This window comes from Myotis yumanensis, unplaced genomic scaffold (assembly GCF_028538775.1).
Source record: "Myotis yumanensis isolate MYYU_CA2020_CCGP unplaced genomic scaffold, mMyoYum1.0.hap1 SCAF_9, whole genome shotgun sequence".
In the NCBI taxonomy this organism is placed as follows: domain Eukaryota; kingdom Metazoa; phylum Chordata; class Mammalia; order Chiroptera; family Vespertilionidae; genus Myotis; species Myotis yumanensis.
The window spans coordinates 30,451,470-30,469,378 of record NW_027223760.1 but is presented as its reverse complement, the minus strand read 5'-3'; the positions used below and the strand labels follow the sequence as shown (position 1 = coordinate 30,469,378).

The 17,909-nt window shown below is 43.5% G+C and overlaps 1 protein-coding gene across 1 annotated transcript in view; it reads right to left on the bottom strand.

Moving 5' to 3' along the window:
- LOC139016882 (aldo-keto reductase family 1 member D1-like) overlaps window positions 1-14,287 on the bottom strand; it is a 48,933-nt gene extending 34,646 nt beyond the window's left edge. The window contains exons 1-2 of the mRNA XM_070425059.1: window positions 14,195-14,287; window positions 7,519-7,686 (exon numbers count right to left, since the gene is read on the bottom strand). Of these exons, the coding sequence (XP_070281160.1) occupies window positions 7,519-7,686; window positions 14,195-14,287 (261 nt within the window). The remainder of the gene's footprint in view (window positions 1-7,518; window positions 7,687-14,194) is intronic.
- Between the last annotated feature and the right edge of the window lie 3,622 nt (window positions 14,288-17,909).

Here is a 17,909-nt window from a genome sequence, read left to right as displayed (position 1 = left end):
TGTGGGTGCCCTCCAGCTTGTCCTGCACCCTCTTGCAATCTGGGACCTCTAGCTTCTAACTGCCTGCCTGCTCGCTCCTTACCTCATGCCTGCTCACTCCTTACTGCTTTGTCTTAGCGCAGCTGTGGAGGCGGGAGAGGATCCCGCCACCACCACTGTGCTCACCAGCTGTGAGCCTGGCTTTTGGCAGAGCAGCCCTCCCACTGTGGGGCTGCTCACCAGGGTGCAGGTCCTGCCTTGAGTGTCTGCCGCCTGGTGGTCACTGCATGTCATAGCGACTGGTCGTTTTGGTCGGTTCACCATAACAGTCACTGGGCTTTTATTATATAGATATCTAATCTAATAAAAGAGAAACATGCAAATTGACTGCACATCTGCTATGCCCAAGCCACGCCCATCAGCCAGTCACAGTGACTATATGCAAATTAACCCAACCAAGATGGTGGCCAGCAGCCATGGAGTTGGAGCAAGCAGGAGGCTTGGTTGCCCTGGCGATGGAGGAAGCCAAGCGTCCCGCCTGCCCTGGTTGGCTGAGGCCTCCGCTCAAGGCAACAAAGTTTCAATTATAGAAGATAAATAAATCCCAGATACCTGCTTCCAGCCAGCCTCCACTGGGAGCTTGGTTGGCTAGGGGTCGTGGCCAGCCTGCAAACAGCCATCAGCCCCTCACCCAGGCTTGCCAGGCACTCCAGTAGGACCCCCCTCCCTGAAGGGCGTGTGGCCAGCCTGAAAACAGCCCTTAGCCCCTCTCCCAGGTTTGCCAGCACTCCAGCGGGGACCCCCATCCTGAAGGGTTGTGTCCCTCCTGCAAACAGCCATCAGCCACTCACCAAGGCTGGCCAGGCACCCCAGCAGTACCCCTCTCCCTGAAGCGGGTGTGGCCAGCCTGAAAATGGCCCTCAGCCTCTCACCCAGGCTGGCCAGGCACTCCAGTAGGGACCCCCACCCTGAAGGGAGTGTGGCAAGTCTGAAAACGGCCCTCAGCCCCTCACCCAGGTTGGCCAGGCACCTTAGCAGGACACCCACCCTGATCCGGTATACCCTTCAGAGAAAACCAGCAGGCCACCACCCATGCACCAGGCCTCTATCCTATATAATAAAAGGGTAATATGCAAATTGATCCTAACTGCAAAACAAATGGCAATGACTGGTCACTATGACACACTGACTACCAGGGGGCAGATGCTTAGTGCAGGAGCTGCCCCCTGGTGGTCTGTGTGCTTCCACAGGGGGAGCTCTGCTCAGCCGTAAGCCAGGCTGATGGCTGCCAGTACAGCGGTAGTGGTGGGAGCCTCTCCCGCTTCTCAGCAGTGCTAAGGATGTCTAACTGCAGCTTAGGCCTGCTCCTCGCTGGCAAGTTGACATCCCCTGAGGGCTCCCGGGCTGCCAGAGCAATATCTGACTGCCAGCTTAGGCCCAATCCCCCGGGGAGCGGGCCTAAGCCAGCAGGTTGTCATCCCCTGAAGGGTCCCAGACTGCAAGAGGGCACAGGCCGGGCTGAGCAACCTTCCCTGAGTGCACAAATTTTGGTGCAGTGGGCCTCTAGTGTGTGTGTGTGTGTGTGTGTATGTGTGTGTATATGTATATATATATATATATCTGGGAAAAAGTTAATAAGATAAACTTAGATAGCTTAACAAAAAAAAAGAAATATAAATTACTCATTCTTGAAAGAGTTAGCTAATGAAAGAATATGGTTTGGATTGTCAAGTAGGAGCATGTGTACTTTTAAAGTCTGTACACATAAGTTGCTGAGGGGTAGTAAGCATCTCAGGATAAATTCGTACATCTTGAAGCATCAAATTTGCTGAAAGATTTCAGTGGGAAAAAAAGTTCTACCCTTTTTGTCACAAGTAAGGGCAAGCAAAATTAGTAAAATGTGATCTTGATCTTTTATTTATTACTAGCTGTACCTGGCCACGCGTTGCTGTGGCTCAGTCTGGTTAAATGGAAAGAAAGAAAAGAGAAAGCACACATTCCTAATATGTTTAATTTCACAATGCTTGTGGGCATACAATATTTTTTGTTGTTCCATTGTCTGTGCAGATATAGAGATTGCGTAAAATATTTAGTATAGCGTGTGTTGCTTTTATGTCCAACAGATGGCGCTGCTTTTCAAAAAGGCATGTTTTTACCTGTCACAGGTGTGACATCTATATAATAGGTATATAAAAACATGCGAGTATTCGAATGCAGCATACTTTCAAAATTTCAAAGCAATCGGTGAAGAACTTTCAGAGATTTAAGATTTTGAAAAATGAGCATTTACATTTTTATTTATATAGATGTCAGGCAATCATTTTATTTTTTTAGCCTTGAAAGCAAGACAAGAGAAAAGTTCAGGTGGAGAGCATAGTGGGAAAATGTTTTTTGTTGTTACTGTGGGCCCCTTTGGTGGTATTGCTGCCACCCAATGTCAGTGAAAATTCTGTGTTTTTTTTTATATTTTAATTTAAAAAAACCCATATAGTACTAGCTTTATAATAGGTACTGTTTAAGTATTTTGTAAATGTTAATTCATGCTAACTTTATGAAATAATTGATTTAATTCAGTGTGATTTTTCCAACATGATAGATATTGCAACAGGTTTAAATGTTTACCAGAAGAAATTTTGGGGTTCATTTTTCTTGGTGGTTATTAAAAACCTCATTGTTGCAAGAAACAAACAAGGATAAATTATTCAGATAATGTAAAAGTTTAAAAAATTTTAAGATAAGTCAGTTTTCAAAAGTCTTTCTGGTTTTGGACAGGTTGCTTTGGTGTCGGTCCTGACAATATGAATTCAAGTTTACTCCTCCGTGGAAACATTTGGAGAGCACTGTTTAAGGCTTAAGGTTTTACTCTAATGTGAGACTGTAATAATAAAATCTTTAGGTATCAGAATTGTAAAGCTATAATAAAGTGAAAAGCTTCAGGTTGATATTTTGGAACAGTGGCTCCATGCGGCCCCTTGGAATCATAAGGCATTGTAAAGTCCGGGGTGCAAGCCGCTGTCACAAAGAACCAAGAGACGCTTTCTATGCAAACGCAAGGGGTTTATTTAGCTTCCAACATGTTGGGGCCCACAACAACTCACTCTGAACGCGGCAGAGCAGCGGCCGTGAGCCCTGACTAAGGGTTCAGGCATAGGTTATATACTTTTTCTAGCTAACGGGGGGAGCAAACGGGGGAAGCAAAGGGGTCACTCTTCTGGGAATCTTGGCGCCGTTGTGAATTAATGCCTGTCCACTTTCTTATCAGGTTGCTTGCTTTTCAGTTTACTCCCGGGCTGCAGCCATCTCCGTAACCTCCCTGGCTGCAGCTGTGTCCCATAAAAGTTGATTGTTCCATCTCCCCCTCCTAACCTTCCTGATTGCCCTGGTGCTTGTTAAATGTAACACTCTGGTAACGCTTTGATGCCGTTTGTTCCTTGACCTCTCTGACCTGATTATATTGGCGCCTCTCAGCATAAGTGGCTGGTGATTTGGGGAACTGAAAATCCCTGGAGAAATTGGAAAGAGACTGAGTAGGGAGCTGGAAGGAGGGGAGGTCTGGGGAGAGGGTGAAATCAGAAACAGTATCTTTTTTTCTTTAGGTTCCTCAGGAGAATTGTATTATAAGTTCTTTAAAGTTCTACAGCTTTATTCCTGCAAAACTGCTTGTAAATATACATTCTTTATTCCCATTGGTTTTCATTTTAATCATGATGTTTTATTTTTCTGATTGCTCTTCAATTGATAACGGATTTTTTTATTTTCAGAGTGATGAAAATATTCTGAAATTAGGTAGTTGCTTTGGTCATGCAACTTTTGTGAATATACAAATAATTACTTATTCAAAATGGTGAACTTTTGGTACGTGAATTATAGCTCAATAAAGAATTTGTGCTCTATGATAAAATACGTAAATATAAGTCATCTATCCTATATAGTAAAAAGCTTATATGCAAATCAACTGAACAGGGGAACGATGGGTCACTATGACGCACATTGACCACGGAGGGCAGACACTCAATTCAGGAGCTGCCCCCTGGTGGTCAGTGCACTCCCACAGGGGGAGGGCCTCTCAGCCAGAAGCTGGGCTCAGGGCTGGCGAGTGCAGTGGTGGTGGTGGGAGCCTCTCCCACCTCTGCAGCAGCGCTAAGGATGCCTGACTGATGCCTAGGGCCCACTCCCCTTGACTGTCAGTTGGACATCCCCCAAGGGCTCCTGGACCATGAGAGGGTGCAGGCCGGGCTGAGGGACCCCCCACCCCAGGTGCTTGAACTTCGTGCACAGGGCCTATAGTATATATATAAAAGCGTTACCAACTGTCCAACTGTTCGACTGTCTGACCGGTAGCTATGACACTCAATACCACCAGGGGTAGACTCTCCGAATGTTAGCTATGATGCGCACTGACCACCAGGAGGCAGACGCTCAACACAGGAACTGCCAAGCAACAGCAACTTTGCAGAGTGCCCTCCCATACTCTGGGACCCCTTGGGGGATGTCGGACTGTCAGTTTCGGCCCGATCCCTGCAGGCCAGGCTGAGGGACCCCATCTACAGGAGGAATCCCGCTCACTCAGCAGATGCCCTCTGAGCCTTGGCGCTGCCCCAATTGCGGCTGGCGGGGGAGGGACCACAGGAGGTTGGCTCCAGGGCGTGTCTGGCCTGTCTAGCCCAGTCCCACCCCACCGGCCATCTTCTAATTACTTTCAGTTTGCATGAATCCATTCACCGGGCCTCCAGTAAAACCTTAAAAATATTAGAAGAAATTACAGGCAACAAAATCTCAGACATCTCTCCTAGTAATATGTTTACTGATACATCTCCTAGGGCAGTGGTCGGCAAACTGCAGCTCGGCAAACTGCAGCTCGCGAGCCACATGCGGCACTTTGGCCCCTTGAGTGTGGCTCTTCCACAAAATACCGACTTCTACGCATGGGCTACGAAGTTTCAATCGCTCTGTACGTGCGTGTCCACATGTGGTATTTTGTGGAAGAGCCACACTCAAGGGGCCAAAGAGCTGCATGTGGCTCACGAGCTGCAGTTTGCCGATCACGGTCCTAGGGTAAAGGAAACTAAGCAGAAAAATAAACAAATAGGACTACATCAAAATAAAAAGCTTCTGCACAGCATGAGAACCCATCAATAAAATGAAAAGGGAGCCCACAATATTTGGCAATGACACATCTTACAAACGGTTAATATCCAAGATATATAAGGAGCCCTAGCTTGTTTGGCTTAGTGTATAAATTGTCGGCCTGCAGACTGAAGGGTCCCAGGTTCGATTCGGGTTAAGGGCACATGCCAGGGTTGCATGCTTGATCGCCAGGAAGGGACATGCAGGAGGTAGCCAATCAATGATTCTCTCTCATCATTGATGTTTCTCTCTCTCTCCCCCTCTTCCTTTCTTTCTGAAAATCAATAAAAATATATTTAAAAACAACAAAAAAACACAAAATATATAAGAAAGTCATACAACTTAACAAAAGGAAGACAAACCAATTAAAAAATGGGCAGAGGACCTAAATGGACACTTTCCAAGGTGGATACACACATAGCCAAGAGACATATGGAAAAGTGCTCAAAGTCACTCATCATCAGAGAGATCCACATTAAAACAATGCGGTATCACCTCACACTTGTTAGAATGGCTACCATCAGTAAATCAACAAATAACAAGTGATGGCGAGGATGTAGAGAAAAGGGAACCCTAGTACACTGCTAGTGGGAATGCAGACTGGTGCAGCCATTATGGAAAACATTATGGAGTTTCCTCAAAAAATTAAATATGGAACTGCCTCTTGACCCAGTGATCCCACTTCTAGGAATATATCCTCAGAAACCTGAAACACTAATCAGAAAGGATATATGCACCCCTATGTTCATAGCACAATTTATAAAAGCTAAAGCCAGGAAAACCAAGTGTCCATTATTAGATGAGTGGATAAAAAAGCTGTGGTACATTTATATCATGGAACTAGAGGCCTGGTGCACGGGTTGGTGCACTAATGGGGTCCCTCGGCATGGCCTGCGGGGATTAGGCCGAAATTGGCAGTCCAACACCACCTGCTGCTCCTGCCTCCTGGCCCCGCTGTGCCTGCCATGGGCTCACTCCCAGTCACTCCTGATCAGGAAAGGCTTGTGCCACCACAACAGCACTTGCCAGCCATGAGCTCAGCGTCTGTTACCTGGCGGTCAGCTGAGCAGCACTCGCACTGTGGGAGTACACTGATCACCAGAGGACAGCTCCCGTGTTGAGTGTCTGCCCCCTGGTGGTCAGTGCGCATCATAGTTACTGGTTGATCGGTTGGTTGCTAAGGCTTTTATATAGATAGATAGATACTATGCACCAGAAAAAGGATCCCTTACTCTTTTAGCAAGCATGGAGGGACCTTTAGTGTATTGTGCTAAGCCAGTGGTTCTCAACCTTCCTAATGCCGCGATCCTTTAATACAGTTCCTCATGTTGTGGTGACAGCAATTACATTGTTACAAATTGAACATAATTAAAGCATAGTGATTAATCACAAAAACAATATGTAATTATATATGTGTTTTCCAATGGTCTTAGGAGACCCCTGTGAAAGGGTCGTTCGACCCCCAAAGGGGTCACGACCCACAGTTTGAGAACCGCTGTGATAAGCAAAAATAAGCCAGTCAGAGAAAGTCAAGTAGCACATGATCTCACTCAGAAGCGGAATTTAATGAACAAAATAAACTGATTAACAAAATAGATTCGGAGACATAGAGGCATTGAACAGACTTTTGAATAGCAGAGGGAAAGCAAGGGAGGATGGGTGGGTGGGAAGAGAAAAAGGAAAGAACTTGCATGCGTGTATGTACATATATATAAAACCATGGACACAGACAATAGGATGGTGAAGGCCTGGGGTGGGTGTTGGAGGTGGGCTAGAAGGGCTCAGTGGGGGATATATGTATTACTTTCAACAATAAAGATTTAATTAAAAAAATTAGTTATCTGTGAACAAATAGGCACAAAAGGAGGCACAAAGGTTTAAAGAAACCTTTAGCAAATACTTCTATTACTGTGATTCTCAACCTTCCTAATGCCGCTACCCTTTAATACAGTTCCTCATGTTGTGGTGACCCCCAATTTCACTGTTACAAATTGTACATAATTAAAACATAGTGATTGATCACAAAAACAATATGTAATTATATATGTGTTTTCCAATGGTCTTAGGCAACCCCTGTGAAAGGGTCATTCGACCCCCAAAGGGGTTACGACCCACAGGTTGAGAACCGCTGTTCTATAATGTGAACCATCTCCTCCTTTCCCTCCATTTCCCTAATTTTGCTCTATAGACTTAGTTCTTTGCATATTCTTTAAAATCCGTGCCCATGTATGAAGAAAACTTTGCCCGAAGCCCACTTCAAGGGGCTTATTAGTCTCTAACATCTTGGCAAGAGTAAGGAATTTGGCAGTTGAAAATTCACTCCTCTTCATGAGTCCAACTTTCTTGGGCAGAGAAAAGTGACATCAGGTCCATCATTAATATGAGGGGATGGAGGGGAAGGGAAGCTCTCACCTTACCGCAGTAGAAAATATCCTCTCTCTTCACCCTTCCTTCTGCTATCTTCTCTCTGATGGCCTCCCCCACTTCGTTCTCATTCTGGTAGCTGTAGGCCCCATCAATGTACCGGTACCCAACATCGATGGCGAACTTCACTCCTGCTCTACAGCTCCCCTTAGGAGTCTGAAATAAAGGGGTTGAAGTTTGGGAGAAAAGAAATGAGTCTTTCATTTAATTTAAACGGTATTAATCAGGACACTGCTGTAGAGTGAAAATGACAAATTCCCAATTACATGCTGTTGTGATTGGAAGATGGTATCTAGAGGCTGGAGAAACTGACCTTCTAGGGAGCATTCCATCCTCAGTGGGAGACTCCATCCATCCCAGGTCTGCCCTTAGATTTGTGGTTTCAGAGATGTGACTTGGTCAATGTTACCAGTGACAAGATATTTCATGGTTTCCATGCTATACGAAGGCACAGTTCATTGACATCGGTTCAGTTATAAATCAAAGGTTTGGGTGAGTAAACTGAGATATAGCCACTGAATGGAAAACTAACAGGTAGTAAAAAGGAATGAACTATTGATATACACAGCAGCATGGATGAATATCAAATAAGTATACTGAAGAAAAGAAGCAAGACAAAAAAGAATGGGAACAGATTCTAGAACAACAGATGATGGCTGGCAGGATGGGTGTGAGTGAGTGAGGGGGTGAAAGGAGAGTGTGTGGATGTATGTAGTGTGTGTGATTGAGTGAGGGACAGGAAAATCTAGCAGGAGTATCAGAGGCTGGCAGACCAGGCTCTCCTGGGCAGGGAGCCCCTACCACTGCTGCAGGCACTCTCCAGCCTGCGGGGCTCAGGCATGGAGCCCAGACCATCTTGAAGGGGAGAGTGGCCTCCTCTAGGAACTCATCAGCACAACCATCTAGACTGGCTTTGGAAACTGCCCATGACCCTGCAGCCACACCAGCCAAAGTCCTGCTTCCCCGCCCACAGACCTGCAGATCTGCAGACCCTAGGAAGTCCATCTCCAAGGGTGCATAGATCCCGCAGCAGTAAGTGTGAATTCTACCTCCCCAGCTGTTGACCTCTGGACACCAAAGTTGCGTTTCCAGTGTGCAGGCCTCCTGAGCCCATGGCCTGGCTCCCAGAGGCCTCGGCGAGCCCCCGCTGGGTGCGCTCATATCCAAACAAGGGAACACAGCCCTGACAACAGAAAGTGGGACTTCCCCCTTCCCACCTGCCTGCCCAGAGACACCACATTAGCGTGGCTTCAGCAAGTGGGTCCCTCTGAGCCTGCCACCCTGGCCGGTGACTCCCACGTGCCTCTGGGAGCCGCCACTGGGTGTGCTCACATCCAACCAAGGGAATAAGGCCCTGGCAGCAAAACTTGAACTTCTCCCTCCTCAGCTGCCGACCTCCAGTCACCACAGTGGCACTGATCCAGCGCTCAGGCCCCCTGAGTTCACTGCCCCAGTAATGTGGCTCTTGGGTTCCACTCTGAGCTGCTACAATGTGTGACTCTGACTGCCGGCATCCAGTCCCCACGGTTGGACAGATATTTAAAAAAAAAAAAAAAAATGAAACTAGACCACCAACTTACACCATACACACAAAAAGAAACTCAAAATGGATAAAGGACTTAAATGTAAGCCGGGAAACAAAAAAAAGTTTAGAAGAAGCCATAGGCAGAAATATAGCAGACATTTGTCATAGCAATAGCTTCAGTGATATAGCTCCTAGGGCAATGGAAACTAAGGAGAAAATAAAATAATGAGACTGCATCAAAATAAAAAGCTATCTTTGCTAAGGGTTTAATCTCTAAAATTTACAGGGAACTCATACAACTTAAAAAAAGGAAGATAAACAGTCCAATCAAAAAATGGGCAAAGTACCTAAATAGAGTACATACAGAAGGCCAAGAGACATATGAAAACATGACTAATCATTCAAGAGATGCAAATCAGGAGAGAGACCAAGATGGCGGCGTAGGTAAACACCGGAGACCGCTGCCGCAAACAACCATTTCAAAAATACAACTAAAAGACTGAACGGACATCACCCAGAACCACAGGAAGGCTGGCTGAAGAGAGACTCTACAACTAGAAGGAAAGAGAACAGCAAATCGAGGCTCAGAGGCGGCGCAGTGTGGAAAATACAAAGGTACCGAGGTGCGCGCGCAAAGCGGGCTGGTGGCTGAGGGCGCGGTTGTCGTTTTCTGCCGGGAGTGAGTCTCAGACTCTGGGCTCCAGATCCGGGCGAGTCTCTAGGGACCCAGACTCAAACGGGAGAAGCGGGATTATCCGGCATCAGTTGGGACCTGAGGGCAGCTTTCTCTCCGAGGTTTGCAGCGGCTGCCGGGGTTCTGAGAAGCAGAGCCTCTGGGAACGGGACTGAGCGTGGCCATAACTGCTCCCTCCACCCGCCCTGTTGATCCCGCCCCGCCCAAAACCTGCGCACAGCCATTTGCCGATTGCCTCAGGCAAAGGCTGGATTAGCACCTCCCCAGAAGGCAGACGTTTTCCACACAGCTGATTTCCACAGCCAGCCGGCCTGGTGGTCAAACCCCTCTAGTGTTAACTACAACAATTAAGGCTTGGCTAGAACAAGACTGCGCACAGAGACCACAAGGGGGTGCACCAAGAAAGCATAAAAGATGCGGAGACAAAAAAACATGACAGAAATGGAGGATATGGAGCTAAGAATCGCAATTTTGAGGGCTTGCCATAAATTTGTGCAGAGCCTCACGAAAACTAATGAGACCCTCGATGCTACGATAAAGAAATTAGAAAGTAAGCATACACGGACTGAAATAAAGAATATTATACCCAATAGCAGACCAGAGGAGTACAATAATCAAACCAAAGATTCGACAAAAAACACCCAATTGGAAAAGCAAAATGAAAAAAGAATCCGAAAGTGTGAAGATAGTGTAAGGAGCCTCTGGGACAGCTTTAAGCGGTCTAATATCAGAGTCATGGGAGTGCCAGAAGATGAGAGACAGCAAGATATTGAAAACCTATTTCAAGAAATAATGGCAGAAAACTTCCCCCATCTGGAGAAAGAAATGGACTTACAGGTCCAAGAAGCGCAGAGAACCCCAAACAAAAGGAATCCAAAGAGGACCACACCAAGACACATCATCATTAAAATGCCAAGAGCAAAAGGCAAAGAGAAAATCTTAAAAGCAGCAAGAGAAAGAGGCTCAATTACCTACAAGGGAATACCCATACGACTGTCAGCTGATTTCTCAACAGAAACTTTGCAGGCCAGAAGGGAATGGCAAGAAATATTCAAAGTGCTGAATACCAAGAACCTACAACCAAGATTACTTTATCCAGCAAAGCTATCATTCAGAATTGAAGGTCAGATAAAGAGCTTCACAGATAAGGAAAAGCTAAAGGAGTTCATCACCGCCAAACCAGTATTATATGAAATGCTGAAAGGTATCCTTTAAGAAGAGGAAGAAGAAGAAAAAGGTAAAGATACAAATTATGAACAACAAACATGCATCTATCAACAAATGAATCTAAGAATCAAGTGAATAAATAACCTGATGTACAGAATGAACTGGTGATTATAATAGAATCAGGGACATAGAAAGGGAATAGACTGACTATTCTTGGGGGAAAAAGGGGTGTGGGAGATGCGGGAAGTGACTGGACAAAAATCATGCACCTATGGATGAGGACAGTGGGTGGGGAGTGAGGGTGGAGGGTGGGGTGGGAGCTGGAAGGAGGGGAGTTATGGGGGGAAAAAAGAGGAACAAATGTAATAATCTGAACAATAAAGATTTAATTTAAAAAAAAAAAAAGATGCAAATCAAAACAACAGTGAGGTACCATCTCACACCTATCAGAATAGCTGTCATCAACAAATCAACAGATAAGAAGTGCTGGCGAGGATATGGAGAAAAAGAACCCTCTTGCACTGCTGGTGGGAATGCAGACTGGTACAGCTATTGTGGAAAACAGTATGGCCTTTCCTCAAAAAATTAAAAAAGGTACTTTCATTTGACCCAGTAATCCCACTTGTAGGAATGTATCCCAAGAAACCAGAAACACCAATCAGAAAGGATATATGCACCCCTGTGTTTATAGCAGCACAATTTACAACAGCTAAGATTTATAATTTTTTTTTTTTAATATATTTTATTGATTTTTTGCAGAGAGGAAGGGAGAGAGGTAGAGAGTTAGAAACATCGATGAGAGAGAAACATCGACCAGCTGCCTCCTGCACATCTCCTACTGGGGATGTGCCCGCAACCCAGGTACATGCCCTTGACCGGAATCGAACCTGGGACCTTTCAGTCCGCAGGCCGACGCTCTATCCACTGAGCCAAACCGGTTTTAGCAGATTTATAATTTTTAAATGTAGCATTAGAGAATTCTATATAAATTCTAACAGCTTTGTTAGGAAAATAAATTTTAGAGAAAAAAATCAGAAAGATCAAATAGAATACCATATATGGAGACTGAAATAAGTGATATGATAGGAGAATCTGAAGTGCAAAGATTTTTTTTCACAATTAATGACAATCTCAATAAAATAAAAGAACTCTCAATAAAGAGTTCTGTTTCCTAAAATGGCCAACAGCATCCTTCCTCCACTTGAGAAATGAGCAAGTCCTTAAGGATGAACTTTCTTTTTTTTTCTTTATTGATTAAGGAATTACATATGTGTCCTTTTCCCCCCGTTATCCCCCCGCCCCACTCATGCCCTCACCCCCCTGTTGTCTGTGCCCATTGGTTAGGCTTATATGAATGCATAGAAGTCCTTTGGTTGATATCTCCCCCTTACCCCCACCCTCCCCTACCTTCCCTCTGAGGTTTGACGGTCTGATCGATGCTTCTCTGTCTTTGGAACTACAGGATATAACATATGTCCTAGGGCAACATATTTGTATGGTATTGTGCAATAAGTACAATACATGAGTCTGAAAACCCACTTGGAGTGATTCATTTTAGCATCACTCCCTTTGACCTACTTGGAAAATGTGTGCTTCCCATCCCTGAATTTTAGGCTGTGTGACTCTAAAGGTCCTAATTCACAAGGGAAATCAGCCTCCTGATTGTAAGACTTCAGCATTCAAGGAAAGAATTGCCATGTTGGCAGGGGTAACATACCTTATCACAAGAGGTTAGGTGAACCAATGATACTTATTACCAATTGTGATTGTTAATGGACAAGGCAGCAGCCATAACTTGAGAAGGTAGTTGACTAGAGATTCAGACAACTCAGGGATGAGGATTTGGGACATAATACTAGGTAAGTCACCCAGACTAGCAGAGATATTGGCTAAGGATACAGGGAACTTAGAATGGGTATTCTGGGAGGAAGAGAATAAGTAGAAGTTACAATTGAAGACAGCTTTAGTGGCAAGGGCCTTATTCATCCTGCTAATCTACCTCTTTAAATATTTTCCCAGGAAACAGACCAAACAGAATTCTGGAAGAGCTGTTCCCAGGGGTGAACTTAGCATATAAAGGCAATTGACAGCAGGGGTAGAACATGTCATAATGAACTGCATTTCCTCAGTCCTCAGAAGTGTTGGCTGCTCATTACTCACATCTGGTTCCCTCTATGGATGACCCAGGGTATAAAGGCCTGATGCTCTTACCCGAACTCAGCACAACTCTGTGGCACCATTCCCATTCCAGAACTCCCTGTGGCATTGATGAGCAACTGCATCGCAGTTCAACTGTCCCCATTGCACACACCCTTACAGGTCTGGTCTCTGAGAGTACTCTCCAGCAAGCCTCCTGCATGCAAATCTCCTCAGAGGCTGTTCCCAGATTTCCCAATTTAACACTTGGGTAGAGAAGGATTTCTTAAACAAGCCACAGAAAGTACTAATGATAAATTAAAGAGTGCTAAATGTGAGCACATTAAAATTGGGAATCTCTGTTCATCAGAAGACACCATTCAATAAAAGAGTAAAAAGGTATGTGGGAAGAGATATTTTCACATAGATATAACTCATATACAGATATTTTAAAAATCCACTATAGCAATAAGAGAAGAGAAATCCAATAAAGAAACATTTGTGGAAGACACAGCCACTTTGCAAAAGATCTCCAAATGTCTAATAAAAATATGAAAAATTAATCTCATGTAGAGTTTAAAGGAAGTGCAAATTAAAACCAGAGTTGCATAAATTTAAAAAATCAGCAAGTGTTGGTGAGAATGTTCCCTCATACTGTGAGCTCCCTTTTCATTTTGTTGGTGGTTACTTTTGCTGTGCAGAAGCTTATTTTGATACAGTCCTAGTTGTTTATTTTCTCCGTAGTTTCCTTTGCTCTAGGAGATGTATTTGTAAACATATTGCTACAAAGATGCATTTTAGACTGAACTGAAAGTGCTCAAATATGAACTTAAAAAATCACAGGCCATAAACTCAGTAATTTCATGTGCTTGAGATCAATAAAATAAGAAGCACTCCGCTGAATTTTAGTCAAGAAAGCAGAAAGATCCCATTCTCTAATCCAAGATCATTTTAAATCACAAATTGATTTAGTTTAATGTTTGGCTCAATACTCATTCAGCCAAACAATAGCCCTTGGAAGTTGCTTTCATTATTACAAAAAGTCAATCAATTAGATCCATTTAAAATGAATTACAGATTATACTTTAGAAACGTTTCTTATTTTTAAAAAAACAACAATACAGAAAGAGAGATAAATTTACCATTGGAGGGGTTGGGTAGGTACCATACCCAATGATAGGAATGCTGTTTCCATCACTTAGAGGTATGCGGTGATCTACTGCACTGAGTTCCATCTTGGAGAGCCTAGGACTTCAGATTTCTGGGAGTGATTCTGAACACTTATGGACAGGTGTCCTAGGGCCTATTTAATCAAAGTAAGGAGGACAAGAGGGAGGAGCAGTGGGAGGGAGGAGAGATTGACAGATCTATGTCTCAACCTGTTTTCTTCTAGGTTGTTATGGAAATACTGAGATTGTCCTTTGAACTATATTCGAGACATAAGAATAACTCAATTGAGAGTTTATGCTTATACCTCCGCAAAGAAAAGATTGAACAACAACAACAACAAAGGAAAGGAATCGAGTGGGGTTCTGTTAGGATGCTTTTGTTGCCAACTAACAGGTCTATCTCAAATTCTCTTAGAATATAAAGGAAATTTATTGGTTTGTATTCCTGAAAACATCAACATTAGGGCTAGCTTAAGGTGAGACTAGAGTAGTTCCTGTCCCAGAACTTCCCTGGAGATTCTGAGGCAGCAGGATTGGGCAGGGGTCTGGATTGCTACCACCTAGATGTAAACTTGGAAACATTGGGCCAGAGGATCAAAGGAAAAAGCAGGAAACAGTTTCACACCCTCTGTCTCCTGTCTTTTTTGACTCAATAGTCTTTTTTGGTTGAACCATCCATCGCTAAATCAATCAGAGTGGTCAAAGGAAATAAAAGACTGATTTGATTGCCTTAAGAGAATACTAGTAGAAGCCATTTCTACATGTGGAGTTGGGGTTAATCCTGTGGTTCTCAACTTTCCTAATGCCGAGACCCTTTAATACAGTTCCTCATGTTGTGGTGACCCCCAATGTCATTGTTACAAATTGAACATAATTAAACAATAGTGGTTAATGACAAAAACAATATGTAATTATATATGTGTTTTCTGATGGTCCTAGGAGACCCCTGTGAAAGGGTCTTTCGACCCCCAAAGTGGTTGCAACCCACAGGTTGAGAACCGCTGGATTAATCCCTCCTGGGAACATTCTGGATGTTGTTAATGAAAGGGAAAGAAGTAGTAATTAGGGAAACAATGGTTATTTATTTTAATCTTCCTCTGAAGGACTGTGCAACAGTCCATGGTGATGGAAGTGTCCTGAAGTTTTCCTGAAATTGACTTGCCCTCTCTCTAGGAAATTCATTCTTGCTAATATACACACAGGCAGTGGGCACAATAATTTCCACCAGCATGGGGCAGTGTGGAATGTGGGCAGTAATGGTCCTCAATATCAGTTGTCAAATCAGTCCATCACTCATTGCCACCTTTGTGTGCTAAGGTGTTAGCTAGAATGTCTCTTTATTATTGACTTTCTAGCTCTATGAATTTTAGCACATGTATAGATTTATATAATTACCATCACATGTAGGATACTGAAACCTTCTATAAACCAGAGAATGCCTTCATGTTATTTCTTTATAATCACCCCCTCCACCACCTGCACCCCCTGGAGAAGTCACTTCCTGTTGTTCATTCCTATTGTTTTATCTTTTGAGAATATCATATGAATGGAATCATACAGTATATATAGTCTTTTGAAATTGCCTTCTTTCAGTCAGCATAATCTGTTTGAGATCCAACCAGGTTGTGGCTTGTATCAATAGCTTATTTAGTTTTTATTGTTGCATAGTCTCCTGTATAATAAAAGCACAGTATGCAAATTGTCCCCTCAACTGGGATTTCATCTGGGAGTTTGACCAGGGGCTGGGCCAGCCGGGGGAAAGGTGGGAGGCCTCAGCTGGCAGCAGTGGTGGCAGCAGGCAACTTGGGGAAGGGAGGGAGACTCTGGCTGGCAGCGGTGGCAGCAGCTATAGGCAGCCAGGGAACGAGAGGGAGTATTGGCCAGCAGCCGGCAGCCACTAGGGACCCTACCAGTGCACGAATTTCGTTTGTTTTCAATTTTTGGTGATTGTGAATAGAACTGCTGTAAACATTTGCATACAGGTGTTTGTATGAACATTAGTTTTCATTTCTCCAGCAGTGAGATGGTTGAATCATGTGGTGTGTTTGACTATTTAGGAAGCTGCCAAACCGCTTTTCTCAATGGTTGTAACATTTTTCATCCCCACCAACAATGCATATGAGTTGCAGTTGTTCTCCATCCTTGACACAATTTGCCATTGTTTGTATGTTTTTACTATAGTCATTGGATAGATTTGTCATAATATCCACTGGTTATTTTAATTTTAATTTCCCATGTGGATAATGATGTTGAACATTTTTTCATGTACTTATTTGACATCTTAATTTCTTTTTGGTGAAGTGCCTTTTCTAGTCTTTTGCCTATTTTTTAATTCGTTTGTTTGTCTTAGTGTTGAGTGTGGAGATTTCTTGGTACATTTTTGATGCATGGTATTTACTGGATATGTGGTTTGTAATTTTCCCCCCCAGTGTGTAGCTTGCTTTTTCACTCTCTTAATTGTGTCTTTTATGGAGCAAAAATTTTTAAATTTTGTAACGTTCATTTTTTTGTATTGTGTTTTGAATCTGACCTCCAGATCCTCAGGTCATTCAGGCTGTGTATGTGTTTAAGTTGGAAAGTACACTTGTACCTTTCCTGTACAATGATGAGATTAGTAGTATTTAGTCACATCAACATGCAGTTTCGCAAAGACTACGACTAGAGAGGACATTCCTAAATGCACAGGGTAGTCTGACATTGATTCATAATGGAAGTGCTGATGTCATTAAAGCTAATGGGAATACCTTGAGATGTGGAAATTTAAGTCTTTGAGAACTTTGGTAATTTTTCATTTTAGAATTTGTTTTCTATATTTTTCTGAAGAGCAAGGATAAGGATAGTAGTTTGCGGGTAAAAGGCAATAGTTTTAAAAGTTTTTAAAACATAGTCCGGCAAGAAAAAGCACGATTTACCCTATAAATAGGCAAAGAGTGATCAAAGTTTACCAGAAAATACTGATTGAACCAACATTTCCTCTTTTATTTCATGCTATTTGCAGGCTAGCCCTTTTAAAGTGAATTTACTTTTGGAAAAGACTCATATGCCATGAGTGAATTTGAATCTGTGGTACCATAACTTGCTTGACAAGCTTTAGTTTTTGTGTTTAAGTGTGAACTATTAATGAACAAAATTAAATTAAGCTTATCAAAAGGTGCGTTACTATGTTTGAGACAGTGTTTGATTATTGAAAGTATCCACAGAACTCAACTTACAAGTTACAGGCTACAAACATAATATAGCAATGGCAGGAGAAGGAAATGTATTGGGAGAAATCTGGAGACCTCTAGTATAGACCTTTCTTACCCTCCTATCACTGGGGTGCTTAGGATATACTTTGTCTTAGTTTTTTTTTTTTTTTTAATATGTTTTTATTGATTTTTAGAGAGAGAGGAAGGGAGAAGGATAGAGAGATAGAAACATCATTGATTGATTGCCTCTTGTGCAACCTGGGCATGTGCCCTGACTGTGAGTTGAACAGAGAACCTCTTGGTTCATGGGTGGACATTCTACCCTGACCCCCACTGGCCAGGCTGTCTTCAGGTTTGAATCACCACTGCCATGTGTATGAAGCACCTTGGTACCAGACAGTCCAAACCTGTTCAATGTATGCTGGTTGCCCAAGTGTCTTTCAGCTATACGACCAGCCTAAACTCTCAACCCTCCCCAAACCAGGTGCAAGTTATGAATC